Source organism: Molossus molossus, unplaced genomic scaffold (assembly GCF_014108415.1).
Source record: "Molossus molossus isolate mMolMol1 unplaced genomic scaffold, mMolMol1.p scaffold_m16_p_11, whole genome shotgun sequence".
Lineage (NCBI taxonomy): Eukaryota > Metazoa > Chordata > Mammalia > Chiroptera > Molossidae > Molossus > Molossus molossus.
This window is the reverse complement of record NW_023425346.1, coordinates 7,440,145-7,464,398: the sequence shown is the minus strand read 5'-3', so window position 1 is coordinate 7,464,398 and position 24,254 is coordinate 7,440,145. Positions and strand designations below refer to the sequence as shown.

Below are 24,254 nucleotides of genomic sequence, written 5' to 3'. Positions count from 1 at the left end.
CATCTCTTACATCCTGTGCGTGAGGCTGCTCCCTGTCCTGGACAATCTTTTCTAGGATGTTTGCTCTGTGAGGGGCCCTGGGAGATGCAGACAGTTTGTTCCTGCAGAACAGAGGGCAGGCACCTTACCCCTATCAAAGGAGACTCTGGTTCTCCTAGCTCAGGACCCCCTTCTGGATGTGAGCACCCACCCGAGACCCTCTCTGTTGCCCTCGGGACCTGGGGACAAGGGCACCGGATGGGATGTGCAGAGGCTGACGGCCCCACTGTGCTGTGAGTGGCAGAGCTCCCAGCTCTGAGCAAGGAGTCCGTGCCTCTGTCCATCCACGGGAGGGCCGCAGGCTGGCTTGTTACAGTTCCTGACCAGCTCCTATCCTTCGAGAATTTTATATTCAAAGCAGCCTAAAAGTAAAATATTTTATCTTCATGTTGTTGATTCAAACTGAAGGAGAGAAGTTAAGTAACTCTTCGTAGGTCACAGAGCTAATTAGTGCCAGAGGGGAGGTTTTTATTCAACTCTGTGTGATTCCAGAGTCATTCTCTTTCAAGAATATGGGGACATGTTACATAGCAAACACAAAAGTGTCTCTAGTTCTTTTTTTGAGAGGCACACTTTATTTGGCACTTAATTGAAGTGCTGTACAAGCTAGGTCATCATTTCCATTTCTGGTCTTTGGAGCTTATGTACCTGCTAAAGGTGGAGCCATTAAGTCCGCCTTCGCCACCGGCTTTCTAAACACAGCCAGCGCGGTCTGGACCGCAAACCAGGGCTTCGCGAGTGCTGTTGTTATTGCTCATGGTAGAGTCTTTTAAAAATTTTATTTCGTTATAGTTTACATTCAATCTTATTCTGTATTAGTTTCGGGTGTACAGCATAGTGGTTAGATAATCATATACTTTACAAAGTGATCCCCCCATCGTTCCAGTCCCCACCTGGCACCATGCATAGTTAGCTGTTACAATATTATTGAGTATATTTCCTATGCTGTGTCCTACATCCCCCCGACTGTTTTGAAACTACCTATTCGTGTTTCTTAATCCCTTCAACTTTTTCACCCAGTTCCCCAATCCCCCTCCCCTCTGGCAACCATCAGTCCGAGCTCTGTATCTATGAGTCTGCCTCAATTTTGTTTATTTATTTTGTTCTTTGGATTCCACATATAAGTACAATCATATGTGGTTTGTCTTTCTCTGTCTGACTTATTTCACGTAGCATAATACCCTCTAGGTGCATTCATGCTGTCCCAAATCGCGAGATTTCACATTTTTTGTGTGGCTGAGTAATGCTGCATACGTGTACCGCCCTTCTTTTATCCACCCGTCTCTGGTGGGCACTCCCAAGTGCTGCAGGTAGTCCTGTCTGTGGCAGGGGGCCGGTTACAGCCCCACTGGCACCTACATCATCCCCGTTGCTACGATGATGAAAAAGCTCAGGCAAAAACTGGAAAACAACTGAGCAGTGTCTCCTCCAAAGGAACATAAACAGGATACACTCCTCAGCAGTTCCTTCCACTGAAGAAAACGTTCTCTGATATTCCTGACAATCGGCTTGGAGCCGACCTGCTGCCCCGTCTTCTGGGGAGGATGAGGTCCTTTCCCAGCAGGCAGGACGGGCGGGGCCACGTGAAGACCAGAGGAGAGGAGAGGAAGCTGGGTAAGGGGCCTGCCCCACGGTGAGGGCTGTCTCCACTCCTTGGCAGGGCCCTGGGGGAGATTTCCGAGGTGAGGAAAGTGTGCTTCCTGACCTAAGGGGAGGGGCACCGGTCATTAGCACACTGGTGTGCATGGCATGCCCCTGTGTGCGCGTGTGTGCGTGTGTGTGGATGTGCACATTGTCTTACTAGGTTGCTCTACTGCTGGCCTCTCTGCAGTCAGCCAGTGCCAGCTGCCTCCTGGGCGGTATCTGGACTGGTCTCTTGGACAGTCCAACCCGGCAGCTTCCAGGTCACACTGCATCGGCCACACTGGCCTGGAGACCCCGCGGGCTGGGAGCTGGCTGTTCTGCCAGAGAGTTTTCTAGGACGATGGGTAGGCAGGGTGAGGACCAGGACACGTGAAGGGAGGGGACAAAGGTCCTGCCTCCAAGGGGCCAGTCCTCAGACAGCAGTCAGTACACAGGGCTGGGGGACCTGCAGGAGGAGGGAGGGAAGAGTGACCAGCGTTCCTCTTCCCCACGGGCAGCAGCCCAGGGCTCTGCTCGTCCTCTCTCCCCGGAGCCTTGTGTAGAGCAAAGCGTGTCTAGACGGTGATCTCTGCTTACAGTCCTTGAAGACGAGGCCATAGGCCCACATGGTCTTCAAATCCTAAAGTGATGTCACAACAGGAAAGGGCGTTGGAAGTCGTTTAGTGTTTCCCAGACATGTTCTGAGGACCTCTTGGTGCACACATCTGTAGTGGGTCTTCTGGGAAGAAATGGGGTCTCTGGCCACATCCACTGGGGAGGCTGCATTCGTTTCCCTACCCCTTACACCTCGGTGCCGGCACGCACCGGGACGCAGGCATGCTGGGAAGCCTTCACGGCTTAATAGTCATCACCCAAACCCATCCGCCCAGGCAGCCTTTGCGTTCGGCTGCTGATCACCACGCTGCCCCGCGGTGTTCCACTGAGCAGTCTGGGACGTAGAGATGCCGCCAAGCCCTTCCTTTTCCAGATGAGATGGCGGGGGGCCAGAAAGCTCGGGTCACCCAGGGAACGGCCTCGCCTTTTGCCCATGCTCCTTTCTTCTCTCGGTTTCTCCCCCACGACAGCCCTAGGACTTCCAGCTCCTTCGGTGGTGGCCGTTCGCGACGCAGTTTGGTCTCATCATCTGGGGCCCTTTCTGCCGACTCCCAGTGGTAGGTGGTGCAGCCTTGGCAAACCTGAGCTCCAGGGGTTCCTGGTAGCGGGTGGGGGGGCGTCTTTAATGCTGGGTTCTGGGTGATGGCTGAGCTGCTGGGGATCTTAGAGGGATGCTTATGAAAGAGGAAGGCCGGGCAGTTCTCCTTTATTTCCTGCTGCTCATGTCAAAGGATGATTACCACTCAGAAAGCATTTAGCAGTGGTGCAACCGGGCTCTTCTGTTAACTGCGCAACGTAGCCCGGTGCCACGTGTCCGCCGGGCCGGCCCTGAGAGCCCGCCTGCGTGTCCTGCGTTCGACCCTGAGCCGGTGCCGTGGAGGGATGTCCTCTCCAGGGTTGACAACGTTGAGGCCAGAGAGGCCAAGCAAGCGGACCAAGTTCCAGGACCAGGAAAGGGGAGCCAGGGCCCAAACCCAGTGGACCTGCGCCCCAGCCACTGTTAAATGGGGAGGACGGAGTTCACGCATATTGTTCAACAGGTCCATGTTTTCTACAGAATCAGTGCTGCAGCCAGGGCCGTGGTGGCTGGGACAGCCTACTCCTAGAGGGACCGTCCGCCCTTACATTGGTTCGTGGTGCCTGTGTGGGGAAGAGAATCCTCGGCGGCCCGGGAGCCCCGCGTGGGTCTGTGCGGGGCCTGTAATGGAGCCGGAGTGGACGTCCAGCCCCAGGCACGCCTGCAGGCTCTACCGAGACGCACTGTGGCACCCGTGGAAAGCCAGTGCTGGGTGGCGCTCACTCTTCCCCAGGCAATCAGGCTAAGGCCACTTGACTCTGAGTGCTCAGTTTTGTTTCAAATTTATTTCCAATCCCTTAGAGCTGGGTCAGTGGAAGACAGAGGCAGGTCTGGCTCGGTTACTTGCTGCTCCCCAGATGTCAAGGACATTGGATGCCCCGTCTCGCCAGTGCTGACTCAGCCCCAGCCCCACCCACCCTACTCACACCCAGCGAGGGCTTGCACACCACACCGGTGACAACCTGCACTGCCCAGGGCCCAGGGAGACGCGGCCTCTTCCCCGGGCAGAGCAAAGGCTGGCCCCCGGGTGCTCGCGGTGTCCCTGGGAGAGGCTCCTGACTGGATTCCTCCTCCTTTCCTCCCAGCTCCTGGCCCAGCACGGTGTTCCCGGGCCGCCTGCATGTCTTGGGCCAGGTGAGTGCAGGGGCGGAGTGGAGTCAGGAGCAGGAGGAGGCACGGGGGAGGGGAGGCCCTCAGATAAAGTACTCCTTTCTGCTGCTGTCGCCAGCATCCTGCAGGGACGGGTCACCCTGCAGGGCCACGTCTGCGCTCTCAGCAAACTCCGTGCCCTTGTCCTCGTGGGTGTGGTAGGTGCCCTTGTGCCGGTACATGTAGTAGAGCATGACGAGCAGGAGGCCGACCAGGAAGAAGGCTACGGCGGCGATCACGCCTGCAGGGGCAGAAAGCACAGCGCGGCCTGAAACCGGAGCAGCAGGTCAGGGCACACGGGGTGGCTGGACGGAGGCTGGCTCCTTCCTGCCACTCTCCCCTGCCCAGTGCAGTTACCCCTCCTCTCCCTTGTCCCCTCCTCCCTGCCCCGACCCCTCTCAGCACGGTGCAGACACAGGCTGGAACACTGTTCCAGTCCCGACCCCAGAGCATCAGGACAGACAGACCTGAGTGCACGATTTGCAATGTGAATAATGCAACTCCGTGGGGTTGCCTACACCTGAGGGGTTCCAGGGACGCAGAGCTTTCCGTTTGGAACCAGGGTTCCCTTGGGGCATGGCTTTTCAAGGTGCTGGGAACCTGGGCGGAGCTGACTGCCCAATGCACTCCGTTCAGGGGGAAAGACCAGGGTGACACGTTTGGTTGTGGGCTGTGGGAGACACTAGGGAAGACAGGAGGTGCGAATTGTTCCCAGGTCCCACCTTTGAGGAACAACTTCCTAAACTTGCTGCCTTCAGGACAGCACTTCTGTGCAGGATGTTAATCACACTGTGTAAGGAGAAGGGTTCGGGGTCCAACGGGCTGGAGGACGTCGGCTTACCCAGAACTGAGCGGCAGCCCGAGGGCCGGCTTCTACTTACTTATATCTGACTGTCAAGTCCCTGTGCCCTGAGTGAGCTGGGGAGATGCACGATTCTCAGAAGAAACAGCAGGCGACACCTCCCAAACTAGCCTCTCCTGAAGCACAGTTTGGGGTCCCCACCGTGACCAGTGGGGCCAGCGCAGGGTTTGACGCAAGGCTAGAGCAGGGCCACCTCACTTTAGGATGGAGGGATGGGGTGTGGAGCCAGGACTGGGAGTGGGTGATATGAGGACACAGAGAAGAGTTCAGGGAGCCCTGGTCCATCGGCACCCCCACCCCGACTGGAGCGGCTCTGTCTCCAGCCTCCATCTCTGTGACTCCTCAGCCTGAGCACCCTGAGGTGGTGCCCCTGGCACAGCTCCTGTCTCCCCACACCCACCGGGACACTGTGTTGGACGTTTTCTTACAGGGCCAGCCTCCCCAGACCACATTCAAAACATCCTTGAGAGAGGGAAGTCATGGCGCCCCTGGCTGAGTCCTCAGGTGAGTTCTCCGAGCGTTGCCTCTGACCCGCCGCACTGCTTGAAGGGCCCAGGCCAGCTCACCTGCAATGACGGCAATGTCCTCTGTCGTCCAGGCCATGCTGGGGCCGGGCTCTGTGAACAGAACAGAGGAGCCTTAGTTGAGAGAGCAAGTTCCCCCACAGTGGCAGCATCTCAGCCCAGCCTGCACCCCCTGCCACGTGGGAGCCGCTGTGTGAATGGCCCAGAGTGGACAGGAGACATCATGTTGCACAACAGGCCTCTGGCCAAGGTGCACAGACCCGTCCGCGTGGCTGCTGACGGTGCTGGAGAGCACAGTGAGAACCGTCGAGGGGCCAGCGAGGGCATCTCGGGGGGCTGCGAGGGGGGACGGGCTACCCGCGGTGTCCCTGACCCTGGTGCGCACCGGCAGATGCTCAGCGGACACCGGTGGTGGCATGAAGGTGAGCCCGCTGGTGCGGGTAGTGCCAGCACCATCTCAGCGTTTCTCAGGACAGTGGTGACACCAGAGCATCGGCGGTGTGTCTGCGCACGTGGGCGGCCCGCCTGTGCCAGGTGTCACGTCAGTTGCCATCTGTTATATCATGTGGTCTTTGCAGCAGTCACACAATGCACATTAGTATGGGGTTATCAGCCCATTTCACAGGTAGGACACATGCTCAGGAAGCGCCCTGCCCATGGTCACACTGTTCGTCCAGTGGGCTGGGCTCTCACCTGGGGTTGCACTCCCTGTTATCTCTGGAAGCCCGTGGCTCCCACCTGGAGGTTCCTCCCAGATGCCTCTACAGCCCTGCACACCCACTCCCCAGTGGGGGGGCCCCCTGCAGCACTCTCCACATTACAGATCCTCTGCAGCTCGGGTCTGGCTGTGGCTGGGACCCCCAGGGGAGCAGGGACCTGCACGCTACCTGGGTCTGCTGCAGAGGGTCTCCACCTTCCGGGCGACGAGGGAGAGGAAGGGTTTGTCAGAGCACGGGTGTCAGCGTGAGCATGGAAATCCCGTGTTCCCATTACACCAACGACATACATCGAAACAGAGAAGGCCACTTCACAGTAGTCATTTCCACGTTAATTATAGTGCAACGGGGTCATGTGTTTGCGGAGGGCTCTTTGATTACTGATTCAACTTCATTAGTACTTATGGGACTGTTCGGATTTTCTGTTTCTTCCCGGTTCAGTCTTGGAAGCTTGTATATTCTAGAAATGTATCCCTTGTTTTCAAGTTGTCCCAATTCTTGGCATATGCTTGTTTGTAGTATTTTCTTATAAAACGTTGCACTTCTGTGAGGTCAGCTGTCACGTCTCCTCTTTCATTTCTTATTTTGTTTACTTGGGTCCTTTCTCTCTTTATTTTTTCTGGATGCGTTTTACTGAAGGTTTGTCAGTGTGAGCCTGGGTGAGCTGGGTAAGCACCCAAGGCATTTGGCTTGGATCACTTGGGGTGCATTTCTTGGCTTGTGTTTAGGGACCAGGTACCCAAAGTGATGTACTGGAGCAGCAGAAGCGCTGCAGCAGGCCGGCCAGGCGGGGGCTGGTGGGACCTGGGCTGCCTCCCAACTTGGGGTCCCTAGAGGTCATGTCCACCAAGGGCCTGGTGGGCAGGGAAGCTGCTCTCCCTGCCCAGACCCTGCAGCGGGGCAGAGCTGAACTCGCGCCGGCTCCACAGTACTCCTGACTCCGGAGCAGTGACCCTTCAGGAGGACCGGAACTGCCGCCCAGATCACACTGGCACAGAGGAGGGAGCCCGTCTGGGAAGGTGGGGATGGTATGAGACAGCCATTCGGTAGTTTGGCAGGAAAGTATGGTCCCTGGAACAACAGCATTTCTTGGGAACCTGTTAGAAAAGCAAATTTGGGGGCTCCACCCCAGACCTACACTGTCAGAAATGCTGGGGATGAGCCAGCCATCTGTGGTGACAGGCCTTCGGGGTTGAGACTCACAGGGTTGAGAAGTGCTGCTGTAAGAGAAGGTTTTCCAGGACTGGCCCGTGGAGGATGACTAGGAGTTGGCCGACAGACGAGTATGTATAAACATTCAGCACCCACAACAGTGCTCACCTTCCCCTGGTTCTCAGTTTTCTCCCCAGATGTTGTTCACTGTCTGGGACACTGAGGCTCCAGAGTCTGGGTTTGGATCTCTTGCGTCTGGAGATGGTAGGGACAGCACCCTCATTGCCTACACCCCTTATAAGCCTAGAAGGAAAATCCACCCCCTGCTGGGGAGAAAGTTACGTGTGTGTTGGGATCAGAATGGCACTGAGCTCAGAAATCAGGTGGGGGTCCGATGGACAGTCATATGGTGCACTTACAGTGTAGCAGGGTATAATTTATGTCCATGTGGGGGTCTGAGATCAGAATGAGACACCACCCAGCCCCGAGATTAGACAGGCACGAGAGGCCTCAACTTGATCTTTTGTAGAGACCACAGTGCCCTATATTTCTCTGCCCTCGCTCTCCTCGAGACTGGGACGCTCCCAGTAGAGGGGTGCTCCATCGGCCCCCGAACCACTCCTCATGGCTGCAGGCCCAGCATTGCGATGTGTGCCTGACACCGAATGATAGCTGTGACTGTTATTTGAAAGTCTAGTCCTTTCTGAAGACTGGAGCATCAGATCGCACCATGTAACCCTGGTGACAGCTCTGGTTCAAATCCTGGCTTCCCCAGTTTAACCGCGGTGCTGTCAGCACGTTTGCTGTTGACTGCCTTACACACCTTGCACACCTTGCACACATGCCCAGCTTGTGGTAGGAGTGAGAAGTGATGCATATTTTATATAAAATGTAGACAATAATAACTACATGGTACAGAGCTCAGAATAGGTGTTTACTCAGTTGTTAGCCACACCTTTGATTCCGATTCTTATTAATACTCCTGATTGATGTCATTCAAAGCTGGTCATCCAAGTGACCAATTCACAGGTGCTGGGAGTCCATGCAGAGGATTTCCATAGGTTCCCAGCACTGTCCTGGCAGATGGTGAGACAACACCTGGGTGCCTGGTGTCTCTGTGTCTCCACATTGCTGCAGAAACCAGGGTAGGTCCCAAGAAATGGACAGCGAGTCTTTGACCTTGGAGGTGCGACTACTGTCTGTGAGTTTTAGTGAGGGCAGTGTCTGACAAACAGTAAGTCTCAGCCCGCTTGTGGGTCATCACCAGAGAGAGAGAGAGAGAGAGAGAGAGAGAGAGGGAGAGAGCGCAGGGAGGGAGAGGACTCAGGAGCCCTCCACGCAGAGTTGGGGCACTGCTAGGAAGAGCTTTGGTTTTACTGTGCACACAACGCAAGGGGTGCTTCCCGGGGTCACACTCACCATCACGTAGGAGACATTAGCACTATGGGAGAGAATAAGCAAAACCCTTAGTCCGACAGCATTTTGTTCTGATTTGGGCTATTTTAAAAATTAAACTCCATTCTGATCAGTTATTCCTGCACGTAAACACCCGAGCAGTTTTCTAAAAACCCTGGGACTGACACGCAGAGGAACCATAAAGATAAGGGGTGAATGATGCCTTGGGGAACTTGGAGGGACCACAAAAAGAGAGAGATTAACGATGGCCCTGACCCCTGCAACAGGTTCCCCCTGCCTGGAGCAGTCTGCATCAGCCCCGGCACCAACTAAGCGGCGCCAAGAAGAATGTAGGTTTTTGAATGTAGTTTTTTCTGTAGTTTGTGCCTGTATAAGCAAAGAACAAAGGAAGCTCGGGGCTGCAATATGGGGAGACTGTCCCCCGTAGCCCGCCAGTGAATAAAGTGCTCCTTCCAATGCGGCCGTGCGTCTCTGGTTATCTCGCTGACACGTCGCGACAGTTCAAGGAAAGCTGAGCTGAGGGACCAGGCCGCGAGCCGCAGCGGGGGACAGAGCAGAGGAAAGCGGCTGTGGGTGATGGCAGCCCGTGGCTGGCTGGTGCCGCAACTCTGGGCTCCTGAACCCCTGAGGTGGACGCCCAGCTGCAGGCCTGGCCACAAGGCCAGGGCCAGGGCCACATGGCCAGGTGCGGGGACAACAGATGCTCCCGGAGAGCTGGCTGGAGGGTGCTGAGAGGGAAGGAAAGGGGACCTCCGCTCCTACACTCACACCGGCCACAAGTGGCAGGAACTGTGGGAGGCAGGCCTGCGGAAATTCCCGGCGTGGGAAGAGCCCCCCTGAACAGGAAGCGATGTTCCTGTCCTGGAGGCGGAGGAGGCGAGGAGCACTCTGTTGGCTCCCTGTGCATTTACTGGGTGCAAGCCCTGGGCAAGGCTGCCACTTAAGCTCCCTCACTGAATCCTACATCAAGCCAGCAAAGGGAAGAGTTGTCATTTCTTTAAGTCACACATAATAAAATGCATGCCCAAGGAGTTCAAGTAACTTGCTGAAATCTCACAGCGAAAAGAGGGCAGAGCCTGTGTTTCCGCCTGGGGCTCCCTGCACAGCAGCGCCCGCCGCCCGCAGGCTGGGAGCAGCTTGGCCTGTGCCCGCTGCAGTCTGGCTGCAGTCCAGCCCCCGCCGGCACTCCAGGGCCACAGGGCACCGGCCGCCTGTCCTCTGGTCAAAGGCAAGCGGTTCCTGGGAGGCGTCAGGGCGCCCGGGTGCTGCCCTCCATGTAGGCGACTCTCTGCTCCAGCTGGTGGCCTGGGTGCAGCTGGCAGGATGCAGGACTCGAGCAGCAGCTGGGTCCTGGGGGAGGAGGTTGGCATTTCTCAGATGCTGACAGAAAGCGGCGGTCAGGCCCTGGCCCCGGGAGGCACGCGGATCCTTTCTCAGATGAAGCTGTGCTGGGAAGTTCTTTGTCCCCCCCACGCCTCTTCAGCTGTCCTCTGCCCAGGTGGGGAGAAATGCCCACATCCTGTTTGCCATGGCCACAGGGCGAAGGCCTCGGGACAGGGAGCTGCTGTGAGCTGAGGCTGAGGACGGCTGCAGACCAGGAGGTCTGTGTTCTGGGAAGAAGAAGGGTTTAGCCTTAAAATCATGAAGGAAACACAGGCTCGTCATGGAACCCTGGGAGTCCCGCCTGCCGCAGTGTCCGTGACGGCTGTGCGGCAGCCACGGGGCTGGCCAGCCAGGCCACTCTGCAGCGGCGAGGCCTCCGTGGCGTCTGGTGTGGTTCGGGCGGAGCAGGACTCGGGGGAGGTCGTGGAAAGTCCTCCTCGGCTCTCAGTGGTGTTTTCCTTCCTGCTCCAGATTCCGACCTCAACGTCCTTACGAAAGCCACGCAGAAGTCACTTGACATTTGAAGTTTATTAACTGGCTTTTCTTTTGGGTAGAAAAAAGGTCAAATACATTTTCTTTTCTTTCATGATTTGTTGTTATCATGGCCTGGAAAGATGTAGCATTCAAGCCCACTGGGAGAGAACTGGTCTCAGGATATTTCCCGAAGAAATGAACACATGTGATTACCCACCAGCCACCTCGTTTGCCAGCCGCCGGAGCTGGCTGAGCCGTGGACACTGCCCAGCCCCCGGCGCTGGGACAGGCAGAGGAATGGGTCTGTCCTCAGGGAGCTTATCACTTGGTTGAAGAGACACAACACGTTTACGTGAACGTTAAACTGCCAACACTCTGTGTGATCTGGTGTCAAAACGAGCAACGCAGTTGTACCTGGTGTTGTAGGAGGACTCAGCCATCAGACTCAGCCCCAGGACGCCCAGGTCCTACGGCACGAGGAAGCTCGTGGCTGTGTTTACCTGTCCTTCCCTCCAACATGTGTCCTCTGGCCTTTCTCTTTCCACCCGTGCCCCCGGGCGAGGCGAGGGCCTGCCTTCAAGGAGCTGACCGAGTAGTGGACAGAGACGAATGTGTCTGTGGGTAAGTTCAGAAAGGGGAGGTCCCCAGCTGGCCTGCTGAGAGCTGCGTCAGCAATGCCAACAGGAGAACCAGGCACGTGTCCAGAGAAGGGCGTGGGGGGAAGTCCACGGTGGCGTGGTCAGCAGGCCTGCTGGGCCTGACTGCCATATGCCTGGTCAACTTCTGCCAGGAACTGGGCTCCAGGCAGCGCTGGCTGTACGCTGGGGAGCTTGACCTGTCTGCACCCCCTAGCATGGCCCCATGACCCGCGGCTCTGCACCCTGTGCAATGATCCCGGCACGCTGTCCTCCCAGCCATGCTCCTGCCTTCCCACTGCTCTGTGCCTGCAGCTGCTGCATGAAACAGGGACCCGTGCCTGGGGGCGCCGAAGCCTTGCGGGCACACACACCCACCACATCAGACGCAGAGCCTGCGAGCCCAGGTGGCCAGGAACAGGCCTCTCTGCTCTGGAGAAGAGAGCGCTCCGGCCTCGCACGGCAGAAACTCAGCGAGCAAGACAGACTGGAGGAGAGACTGCCGGCGGTGCCGGGGAGGGAGCCTCTTCCCTGGGTGCCCGGGGACCTTGCTCGGAGGGGTGCACATCCAGGCATTTGTTCTGGGGGGTGAGGGGAGCAGGAAAGGAGGGTGAGGACTCATGACTCAAGACTCAGCGTGTCTGGTTATAGGCTCTCTGCACCCGTATCCCCCTGCTTTTGTACTAAGCATTTTTTTAACAGAGTCGTATTTAAGCACAATGGCTGACTGCCTCGGCTGAGCCACAGGTCTACGTAAAAGGAAAGGAAGCGGTGTCTCCCTTCTCGGACCAGAGTATAAAGCAGTGGGGCCCTGGGGGCATTTGTAGTGATGTGCCGAGTTGTGGAGAAGGACGGAGCAGATGAACACTGAGCACGAAATGCAAGGCCCTAAGGACCAAGGAATGAAATACCCAGAGGAGTCGGTCAGTCCCCTCGAGGGCACTGTGCCCTCCTTCCCCATCATGGGTGGACCACACCTGCGGTGTCAGGGGAATTCCCCAGCAAGTTCCCTTGACTCCGGAGCCTCCCTTTCCTCAGGAGCAAATAGACAGAACCCCAGTTCCTGGGGCTGACAGCCAAGGCGCTGTTCTCGAACCTGAGTGTGCATCAGAAGGGTCTGGGATATGTCACCCTGCAGGTCACTGGACCAGACCCCCACTGTCAGATTCTGGACTGCAGGTCTGGGTGGGCCTGGGAATGTGCATTCCTGACACATTCCCAGGTGATGTCGCTGTTGCCGGAACCCCTTGGTTCAACTGCTGTTACCAATACCCTTTGCAAGAACTGGGGGCCTGGTACCCTCAGGAGGACCACTAAGAAGTGACGGTCACAGCGGCCCTTGCCACACCGTGAGCTCAGATCCTGTCTGCAGCAGCCAGCCGGTGCCGGTGGAGAGCTGGCGCAGTGAACCGAGCATCTGTCACCTCTGCTGACCCCCACCTTGCCCCAGGAAGAGCTGGGCGGGGGTCCCATAGGTGCACACACCCTCTGACCAGTGACTGACGAGGACTGCAGTGTCCCTGTGCTGTCAGCTGTGAAACCCTCACATTCTGCTCTGGCCGGGGGCTCAGATGACTGGAGTGTCCTCCCATGCACCAAAAGGCTGCAGGTTTGAACCCTGGTTGTGGTTTGTGTGGGAGGCAAATGATTGATGTTTCTCCCTCACATCGATGTTTCTCTCTCTATCTCTCCTTTCTTCTCTCTAAAAAGCAATAAGAAAACATATCCTCAGGTGAGGATTAAAAGACCCTAATGTTTCCAATACCTAAACTATGTCACGAGCTATGCTTGCTTATAGGAACTAAAAAGGACTCCCCACTGCAGAGACCAACGTACCGAGGGCAAGGATCAAGGTGCTGAGTGCAAAGACGGAGATGGCAATGGGACATCGTGCGCGAAGAGGACCATGACGGGAAGGGCAGAGTGCAGGATGACTATCGTGCCTAAAGGAATGTAATTGTCTCCACGCCACAGACCATGCATGCAGAAGGCTCCTCCCAGTGGGGCAGAAGCTGCCATGGGAGCATGAGCTCACCCTTCTTCCTTCCTTGATCTAAGAATAAAGTTTCTGCTCTGCTTTATCAAACTCAGTCTCCTTCCATGGGCCCAAACAGCACTGGGCAGGAGGACGTGGGTTTGGGTCCCTGCCCTGAAAGGTGGGTAAGACGGTCTCCTCAGCCTGGCCCTTTGGAAATCTGGAATGGGTTCCGAGGTGGTCCGGTGACCACGTGTGCTGAGTGATTCCAGGGGGACCGTGGAGGAAGGACAAGCCTGACGATTGACTGACGTGTCCTGGGTGCTGATGGAGCAGCCAGAAGGTGCTTCTGCCAAGGAAGGTTCTGGGGCACCAGATGGCAAAGGAAATAGACGCTTGGAGATGTTTTAAGGATCCAAGACTGGGGCTGTGATCCCCACTCAGTGCCTGCTTGGTTCCCAGCTCCGAGCTCCCTCAGAGGGCTAGAGCCATGACGGTCCTGGACACACCTGTTCCCAGCCCAGCTCCATGTCGATGTGGGGACAGTGAGGACACACGAGAAGCCCCACCTGCCAGGCTCAGGGCTGGTGCCTGCGGGCGTGCCTGTGCCTGTGTGCATTGTCAGCGGCCAGGGGTGGAGTGTGCCAGAGGAGTGCGTGGCAGTGACCGCGCTGCACACCCCGGAGTGTCCTGGGGGCCACGGCCTCTCAGCTCTGGAGCATGACTGCCGGGTGGGCCCCTGGTGAGTGTGCCCGAGCACCCAGTGAGTGCCCACACAGGGAGGCTGTTGGGATATTGCTCGTTATCACCGCTGACAGTGCTGACAGGGCCTCGGTCAAAGCGGGTGCTCCAAGGTCGGTGCCTTTAATGCTCCTGGACACTGTTCGGCAAGTGTCACCCTGAGAATCAAAAGCTCTATTTCTAGTAATGGATCCTAATGCAGTAATCTGAAATGGAAAGAGAAATTCATGCTCAGGGAATATACTGCAATATGGCTAAAAGTAGGACATTAAGGAAGAGAAGATTCTGAAGGTTCCATGATGGGAAACTGGTCCCGTAAATCCTGAGACGCCCGTGCGACAGACTCGCAGCCGCTGCAGCGATGTGCGGAGTCGGCGCCAGCAGGGAGTTTCATTTAAGGGAAAGAAACAGGGCCCCGTAAATAGAAATTATATTAATCACGTTTAAAAGCCTTAGAAAAAGAACTGAAAGGAAAACATTTAGGATGTTGAGGTGGTAGCTTTTAGATGGTGGAGGGGCTTACAGTGGCACTGTTTTCTTCTAAGGTACAGTTTTACGCACTTTCCAAACCATCTACAATGAACATGTGTCACTTTTAAGGACAAGGAGTGGGGTCTTCAGAACTGACCTGGGGCCAGAAGTCCACGCAGGTCCCCCTCCACCAACATGTCTGCCCAACCCCGTGCCCTGCTGTCTGTGACCCTCCGCATACCAGCCCCCATGTCTAGCTCTTCCGAGCCGTGCTGGGCCTCACCGGGCAGTTGGACTTTAAATGACCTGAGTCTTGCGTTCCCTCACCCTTTGCCTGGCCTGGTACAGAGATGCTTCGAGTAGGCATTTCATTTCCAACCAAGGCACAGTGGGGCGCGGGTGCCCTCGTGGGCGGAGCTGCTCTCCTGCCTCTCCGTGGTGCCGTGGAGGAGGTGGGGCTGGAGTCCGACTCCGGTGCTGCTCACCGAGAAGCTCACTTCTGCAGGCGGAGACACAAGGAAGGCTCTGACCTCTCTGGGGCCGGGTCCAAGGTGCACACTGGGAACCACAGGGCAGCTGGTCACAGACTGGCTTCTCTGCAGCTCCGTGAGGTCGTGCTGGCCTCCTGCTCAGTTGGCTTCCCAAGGTTCCCCGGGTTTGAGTGTCTTCCTACAGACACTGTAGAGCCCTTCACTTCCTGGACCGGTGGAGTCCTCCTGCAGAGTTCTCCGAGGGAGGCCTCCATGTCCTGATTTCATTCAGGGGAAAGAACCTTATAATGGAAACAGACTCAGTTTTCTCTTTTCGGTCCTGTTTCTCCATCTCTTCCATCTCTTCATTTTTCTTTACCCCTGTGACCATCTCTTCATCTACATCCATGAAGGGGTTCAGTCTCTTCATCTACATCGATGAAGGGGTTCAGAATGAGTTACTCCAAAATGTGCCTTTTTTTAAAAAAAAAATCCTCACTCAAGGGTATTGTTCCATTGTTTCTTAGATAGAGTGGGAGGAAGGGTGGAAGGGGGAGAGAGAGAAGCATCGATGTGAGAGAGACACAGCAACTGGTTGCTCCCACACAACCCGGGGATTAAACCTGCATCCAGGTATGTGCCCTGACCGGCAATCAAGCCCTTGACTCTCTGGTCAGTAGGCTGTCACTCTGACCGCTGAGACAAATGGGCTGAGGCCAAGATGTGCCTTCTTGATATGAAGATTATTATTGAGCCAAAGGCAATCCAGACCTTGCTGGCTCAAGAGAAACTTTTGTCCTCCTTAACCACCTAAAAGAATTTAAATCAGGGGCCTTGCCCATAACAAGAGATGATCGGAGATAACATTTTTTCACCTGCTACAGGGCAGGGCAAACTGGTCATGACTGAACCTCAGCTAAATAATCGCAATGACTTCCTCCTCTCTGAAGTCCAAAGGTGCCTGACCTCATCCTCAGCTTGGACTGACTTATATCCACCTCACTTCCCCTTACTGCCTCTGAACCCTGCATGTATGTGGGGTTCCCATATGTACGTATGTAAGTAAATGTGGTTATTTTATTTTGTTAATTGGTCTCATGTAGATTTAATTCTTAGAACAGCCAGAGGAACCTTGCAATGTAGAGAAAAGTTCCATCCTCACGTCAGTGATTTGCTCTACGCTTTTGGAGTCTGCGTCTATCTCCACATTCATAAAGAAGCGGTTGGATTGGCCTCCTGGACGGTCTCTGGGTTTGCCTTGCAGAGTGGTGCACTCAGCTGAGGGGGTGTCGGAGGTCGGCTGGAAAGGCCTCATACTCCCTGAAAGCCAGCCGTGTAACCTCAGCATAGTTGGGTTTGCCCCTCAAGCTCACAGAATATCTCTTTCAGTGTCTGGGGGAGAAGGGTTGGAGGGGACCCATCTACGGATAGTACTGTAGTGAGCATGTGCTTCCCGGCGGCTGGGATCACAGCAGCTTTAGGGTGGACGGCGTGTGAACGCTCACCCTGGCCCTTGCCTGGTTCTTCCATTGCTGCACAGCCTCCTGACCACAGCCCTGCACCGTGTCCACGGCGCCCCTGGAGTTATCAAACCAGCCCCCACTGTACCTCTTTCCAACCACGCAGGATGGCTCCATGCCCCCGGGCCCCGCCCTCCATCTGGCCCCGTAGTTACATTATCTGTCTACCAGCAGCACTCCGTGCATTGGCCTGGGGCTCCTCCCTACTTTTCACATTGTTTTGGGGAAAATAAGACAGAAATGAACGACAGCAAGGCACTGTGAGTTAATTTTGCACATCCCCTACCAAGTTAAGGGTATGAATATGCAAAGCAACTTTTCGTCTACAGTTCATTTCCATCCTGGTCTCCTAGTCACGCCTGCAGAGGGGAGGTGCCGAGATGAACAGGAGCAGAGAGGGGGCTCTGTGGGAAGGGATGGAGCTCAGGACGAGGAAGAGGCCTCGCGAGGGGCACACCGCTTCTCTCCTCCCTGGAGACACGTGCTGTGTGTCTGTCCTTGGCAGGGAACATGTGGCGGATGCTTGGTCACTCTCCAGTCCTGTCCAGAAAGAGAAAAGTCCAGTCGAATCAAAAGCTTTGGTCTCAACCTGTTCTGTAACTCCTAAGTGAGACCACCAGTCAGAGAGATGCCGCAGGTTCCACTCAGATGAAAACCTCCAGCGGGCAAATCCATGGAACCGAAGAGCGGGCCGCAGGGCTGCAGGAGCCGGGAGTGGGGAAGGGGAGCTGCTAATGGAGGCAGAGGGTTTGGTGAAGCAGGATGAACACGTCTCGGGGTCGCTACACAGCACTGTGCCCACAGTCAGACAGAGTGGACTGCACACTGAACTGTGAAGAGGGTGCATCTCACAGTAGTGTCCTTACCACAATGAAACAAAACTAAAGAACAAAACACCTGCCTGCCCAGCCTGTCCAGGGAGAAAGGGGCCCGGCTAGCTCGCCTCTCTGCCTTCCTCGCCAGCTCTGAGCTCAGGCCCCTCCTGAGCTGCAGCAGGAAGGGGATGCCAGCACACAGGGAAGCGTTTTTCTACGTAACTGGTGACAAGGGTGTTTCATCTCGGTGGGAACGGCCTTGGAGTGCAGGCTCTTTCTGAGGGCGCAGCGATGGAATGCCGCCCTGCCCATCCCTGACCCAGGTGTCCTCGAGCTCCTGACCCCTCACTGGCCTCCTGCCCAGCCTGGACTGGGCTCTGCGAGGGAGTGATCCGAAGATGGTTCATGCTGGCCCCTCTGGGACTCTGGGCCTGTGTGACGGGGACTGTTTAGGGTACAGAGCTGCTGCCCTGACCAGTCCCTGGGTGTGGGCCTGAGGACCTGCGACACTTCTCCAGGAGTTCCTGTGCAGCGCTCCCTGTGGGGGCAGGAACGCGTGCCCACCGTGTGGGTATCCAAGCTCCTCGGGCAGCCCTGCGTGTTCTGGGGGCTCTGTGGGGCCTTCTCACTTGATGTGAGGTGGAGAGAGGCCCAGAGCCAATTGGAGAGGCAGGGACAATGCAGGACCATCTCCCACCACTGCCCTCAGGGGCGCCCTGCTCCAGGACAACTTGTGGGTGACCACGCTCGGGGCCAGTGAGGACTCCATTCCAGACGGGTCTTGTGTCTGTTTTAAATGTGAGGGGACTTACTGCTCATTTTCCTCAGCTTTGAGTCTTTCACGGACTTTCTACATCAAGACTCATTCATCCCTTCTTGTTCACTGTTCACACACACACATCCATCCATCATGCAGACACACACATGCGCACACACTCATCCATCATGCAGACACACACATGCACACACATCCATCCATCATGAAGTCACACACACGCACACACATCCATCATGCACACACACACGCACACACATCCATCCATCATGAAGACACACACACACATGCACACATATCTATCATGCACACACACATGCACACACATCTATCATGCACGCACACGCACACACATCTTGAACACACACACATTCATCACGCACACACACACATCCATTCATCATGAAGACACACACACGCACACTCATCCATCATGCACACACACACATGCACACACATCCATCCATCATGAAGACACACACACACACACGCACACACACACATCCATCATGAACACACACATGGGCTTCCTGTCCTGCAGCCTTGGCAATGCCGCCTGGACTGAGGCAGGTGCCTCTCCCGGCGCAGCCGGGCACTCTTGGTGGGACCGTCAGCTCCTCAGGCTGACTGTTGTGTCCCGCACAGGTCACGTGTGGGCACAGTGGACAAGACTCCTCTGTAAGGAGCAGCTGTGCCTCTGGGTGAGCTGTGGGGGCCCAGAAAGCCTACTCTGCCCGGAGATGGGCTGGTGGGGGGCTCCCCAGTACTAAGTTCAGGTCGGTGGGAGGAGCGTAGAGTCAAACCCACTCTCTCCAGCCTAGGATAGAACAGAGGTCAGTTACTATGCTTCTCCCTGAGGGCGACCCTGGACATCTGGCTGCCTCTGCAGCTTATCCGGAGAGAATGTCACCTGCCCCAGACTACCCTAAAAGCAGGACCTCCAGCCCCTGGGTCAGGCCTTTGTTTGCGGTCCACACATAATACCCTGAGGCCTGGGCCGCTCTCCAGCCTCCACTGCCCCAGTGGCCCATGTTGCCTGGAGCTCTCCTTCCCACTGGACTCCGTCCTCCCTGGTGCAGGCCCACTTTTTGGGGGCTCACTTTATAGTTACATGTATTGTTCCAATGTCTCAGAAGAATCGTTGAGGTCGATGTTGTAATACCTTTTAGTTATAGTTGAGGAAGCTGAGGCCCAGCTAGGTTGGGTAACTTGCCTGAGGTCACTCAGTGGTTATGGGTGGGATCAGTCTGTCTGATTCCCAAACTCATTCTAGAATCATCCATTCAACAAAAGTTCACTGGGGGCCTACTGTGGTCCCTGTTTCAGAGCCGAGGGACCTGGCGGTGGACAGTGCAAGGCCCTGCCGTCATGGGCTTCCATTTCTAATTGACTTCTTTCAATTCCCGAGGGTGTAAACTACAACATGGGAATGCAGTCAGTAATATCACAATAACTACATAGGGGCTTCCATCTATAGAGGAGGGAGACCCGTGATGGAAGGCCAGGTGGTGACAAATGCTGTGAAGACGTTAAGAGAAGAGAAGGGGACCCTGGTCGGTGTGGCTCAGCTGGCTGGAGTGTTGCCCTGTACACTGAAAGGTCGCAGGTTCGATTCCCAGTCAGGGCACATGCCTAGGTTAGAGATTCGAACCCTGGTCTGGGTGCGTACGGGAGGCAACCGGTCAATGTTTCTCTCTCACATCGACAGTTCTCTCTCTGCTTCTCCCTTCTCTAAAAATCAGTAGAAACATATCCTTGGATGATGACTACAAAGAGAGCGGGAACGAGAGCTTACTTTCTCAGAGGAGCTCAGGAACTGAGCTAAGTCCCCTGTTATGTTGACAGCTCAGGGCGGTGACGGAGGAATATTTGGGAGAGAGACACCCACAACGTGCGCTTTGGGAAGGAAGCCGCTTTTAGGAGGAAGAAGTAGCAGTGTCTTGGAAGTGGCCACTGTCTCTGTTCTGCGCCCAGTGGTGCCAGAGTGTGGGAGAGGAACGGCCAGCACCAGACAGGGCAGCAGTGTCCTCGGGGAGCAGGCTTCCACCGCGGCAGAGGGTAAAGGATGATCACAGAGGCTGAGGTCAGGGGTCTGGTGACGTGATCTGTGGTCCCAATAGGCTCGCTTTTAGAGAGCCCAGAGACTGGGTCAGCTTGCGATGAGCTGAGCTATTGGGGGTGGCCTGGGCACGGGAGTGACTGGAAGGCTTGGGCATCCAGGGGTCCTGGAGTCCGTGCGACAGAGGCCTGGGGAGCTGTTTGCGTGGCCTGTGTGCGCTTCTCTCCCGCACCACTCAGTCCGCAGAGCTGACCACCTGCAATTCAAGGCATCAAGGCCACCAGGGGCCTGACACACTGATCTGTCCCTTCCCACTGCCTCGGGGTTTTGGGGCAGGCCAGCTACGTCGGGCCAGAGGGCGGTTCAAGTCCCAGACCTCAGGACTCTCATAGCTCTTATTTAAGGCATAGTCTTTGTCCTTGTCTGTCCTCTGCGGGGCTGGAAGCCAGAGACTCTGGGCCTCTGCCAGCTCCAGGTCAGCCGCCTCCTCGAGAAGCCTTCCCTGACTTGCACAGACATCCTCCCCATATTCCTTCAGGACCAGCAAGCATTTCCACAAATATTTTAGGCTTTACAGGCCACATATGGTCTCTGCTTCGTATTCTTCCTTGTTTGACTGTTTGTTTGTTTTTTACAACCCTTTAAAATGTAAAACCATTCTTAGCGCGTTGACTGTGCCCAAACCGGCTGCAGGCTAGATTGAGTCCACAGGCTACAGTTTGCTGAACGCTTGTTCAAAGCACCATTAAAATGCTTTGCACACTAGTTTTTGAGCTCCTAGAGGACAAGGACGGAATTTTATACCTCAATATCCGACACAATGCCAGGTGAATGAATTCCTGATGTAGAATAAAAATCCTCTGACGTGTCCCAACGAACTCTTTTGTCATTATTTTTTTTCTAGACACTTGCATCTCACAAGTTAAATAACCTCCCCAAGGCTTTTCAAGTCACCCGTTAAAGTCACTCCTTAGGAGTACGCTGAGCTCCCGGGGATCTGAGGCCCTCACGGAGTCAGTCTCTGGACGCAGCAGGTCTTTTAGTCCTGACGACACAGGGGTAAGGCTGACATTGTGTGTGTTGCGTGTGTGTGCATGTGTGGGTATGTGTGTGCATGCATACATGGCTGTGCAGTGTGAGTGTGCATGCGTGCTCACACATATGAATCCAGTACTCGACCTCTGTGTAGCCAGGGTCACCCTGACATTTCTTCGGCCCCTGCTCTCCAGCAGGACCACATGTGCTGATCCTCACCATGTCTCTGGAGGAGTTAATTCACTTAAACAATCATATAATTGCATTTTCAGCACCATTAGGTACCTAATTACATGACTGAATGTCCTCGATCAGGCTGCACGTGTAAATAATGATGATTTAGTTAGCCATGCTTTGGTACTGCGTTTCCAGAAGGCTCATCAGTTGGCAACCAGGAGGCAGAAAAGGCTTTTCTCCTTCCTTCACCGAGTTTGACAGGCAGGGTCTGCAGAGCCCGGTCCTGCTGGGAAAGCCAGCGTGAGGTGAGGGCGGCGGAGGTGGGGGACTGGCGCTGCCGTTCAGAGCCCGGTCGGCCGGCTGGAGGAAGGCACCGAGTGCTTGCATTCAGACAGGAGCGCGAGCCCACAAGGCGTGCGAAGGGGAGGCCAGGGTGACCCAGGGACAGCAGGACCTCCAGTGTAGGACCGGAAAGGTAAAGACGCAGCGAAGGACCCTGGCAGGGAGGAGAGCCACAGGAACAGGCAGACAGGGAGGGCCCCAGCTGGGATGCCGGGTCTCTTGCCCTGGGTGCTGAGTGTATTCGTACATGGGAGCCAGAGAAAAACCAGCTCCCAGGGCGTCTGTGAGGGTCGCAGGAGAGGGTGCATCCAGACAGAGAAGGAGGAGTTTGTATGCGATTCGTGACATTGTGAGGCACTACTGTGATTTGTGTTTTCTGCTTGAATCCTGTTTGAAAAGGGTGTGAGTGCCTTGGCCAGTTTGGCTCAGCAGTTGAGCGTCGGCCTGTGGACCAGAGAGTCCCGGGTTCGGTTCCTGCTAGGGGCACGTACCACAGAAAACAAAAACAAAACCAAAAAAAACAGAAAAGGGTGTGAGCAAAGAGAGGGGGCACCTTGATTTAAATATTAGGAGTGTACTGTGGGGCGGGGGTGACAAGAAGATCAGATCACAAACTGCTCATTACAGAGATCATCTTGAAGTGCTTCCAGGAGCATCTGCCCTGCGGCTTGGGAAGCCTCACTTGTGTCACCAGAGAGGTACAGTGTGAGCCCGGGCTCCCTGGTGCCAGCTGCCAGTGCTCTCTCACCTAAGAGAAGGGTGCACCGGCATGGCTCCCAGGAGGCAGCACCCAACACATGAACACGTGTACCCTCACTTATCTGAGGATACACACACACACACACACACACACCACCACCACCACCATGCATCACACACACACACACACCACCAGCACCACCATGCACCATACACACAGACGACACCCACCCACCACCACACACACAGACGACACAGACACACCACCACACACCGCACACACACACCACCACCATGCACCACACACAGACGACACACACACCACCACACACCACACACACAGACGACACACACACACCACCACACACCGCACACACACACCACCACCATGCACCACACACAGACGACACACACACCACCACACACCACACACACACCACCATGCACCATACACACAGACAACACACACATACCACCACTACTACCATGCACCACACACACACCACCATCACCACCACCATGCACCACACACACACTACCACCACCACCACCACACACACACCACCATCACCACCACCATGCACCACACACACACTACCACCACCACCACCACACACCACACACACAGATGACACACACACCACCACCACCACCACGCATCACACACACACACACCACCACCACCATGCACCACACAGACGACACACACACACCACCACACACCACACACACACCCACCACCACCATGCACCACACACACACACATCACCACCACCATGCACCACACACACAGATGACACACACACCACCACCACACACCACACACATACACACGCACACACCACCACCACCACCCCCTGGATTCCGGTCTCTGGTGGGAGGTGCAGTGGCCGGTCCCTGGGACCTGAGAAGCAGGGAGTGCTTGTTTGTTCCCGGGGACAGTTGGGCTTCCTGAGCTCTTTCCTCTGTGCTGTCAGCCTCCTTTGTTCTCCGGGTGTCAGGACTGGAAGGAGCATCAGGAAATCAGGGATCGCCTCATTTTTCATCAGACAACAGAGCCAGGAAGGCAGGAAGGTGCCGGCTCCTGTTCAAGTCCCTCTGCCTTTGTGTTTGGAGAGGAAAAGCCATTTCTCTTCAGGGCTGCTGTCTGCCATCCCTGACCCCACCCTTCCCTGTTTTCCTGGCCAGGGGAGACTCTCTGTAACATGTCCCAGTCCATCACTCAGGCACACCGCTGCTTATCTCCCAGCCCCGCAGTTCAGGTCTGGTGATGAGTGCTTCCCCCACATTAATATTTCAAAAGCAAAGAAGCCAGGAACACATACATAATTCTTTCTTCCGTCAGTTGAAATCCCATGATACAAATCAACTGTCATCTAAATTAAATATTTCTTTCACAGAAAGTGATAAGTGCCCTGAGACTAATTAAAGAAAGCCACCAAACTTGGACTTGTTTCACTTCAGCATTGTGTAGGTGGCTGGCTGAAGTTCGACAGCTGGTTCGTGTTTGGTGACCAGCAGGAATGGTGAGCGGCACTCCGGCTTCAGGGCAGTCCATGCAAACAGGACGTTTTGCCCGGCCTCCTCATCAGTGATCTCAGCACTTCAAAAGCAGGTCTGAAACCTAATTCATAATCTTAGGGGAAAAGGGTAAGGACAAACACAGTTTTCTGTTCTGTCAGACTGGCATGCTAATTTCTTAACCAAACCAAGGAACAGAGTGAAAACAGAGCAATCAAAAAAGACATTCCCCAGCTGTATGGTTGGGTCCCTTTGAGTGGCTAGGATTAAGGACTCCCAAATAAGCCAGGTGGTCTAAAAGATGCCAAATAATCTTATTAATTTTTAGTATGGATGATTTTATATTAAAACAAATGCAGGTTTTCTTTTTATTTTACATCTTTCAAATAACTATTTTAAATTGTGTTTTGGGAAATATAAAAGTCAGTTTTCATTGAAAGGGAAAAAAAAAAAAATGAATGACTAAATCCAGCACATATCCTGCATTTA

The 24,254-nt window shown here is 55.2% G+C and overlaps 1 protein-coding gene across 1 annotated transcript in view; it reads right to left on the bottom strand.

Moving 5' to 3' along the window:
• Positions 1-1,150: 1,150 nt before the first annotated feature.
• GYPC (glycophorin C (Gerbich blood group)) overlaps positions 1,151-24,254 on the bottom strand; it is a 44,439-nt gene continuing 21,335 nt past the window's right edge. Inside the window, exons 2-3 of the mRNA XM_036253741.1 lie at positions 5,432-5,482; positions 1,151-4,244 (exon numbers count right to left, since the gene is read on the bottom strand). Of these exons, the coding sequence (XP_036109634.1) occupies positions 4,048-4,244; positions 5,432-5,482 (248 nt within the window). The 3' untranslated portion in view covers positions 1,151-4,047. The remainder of the gene's footprint in view (positions 4,245-5,431; positions 5,483-24,254) is intronic.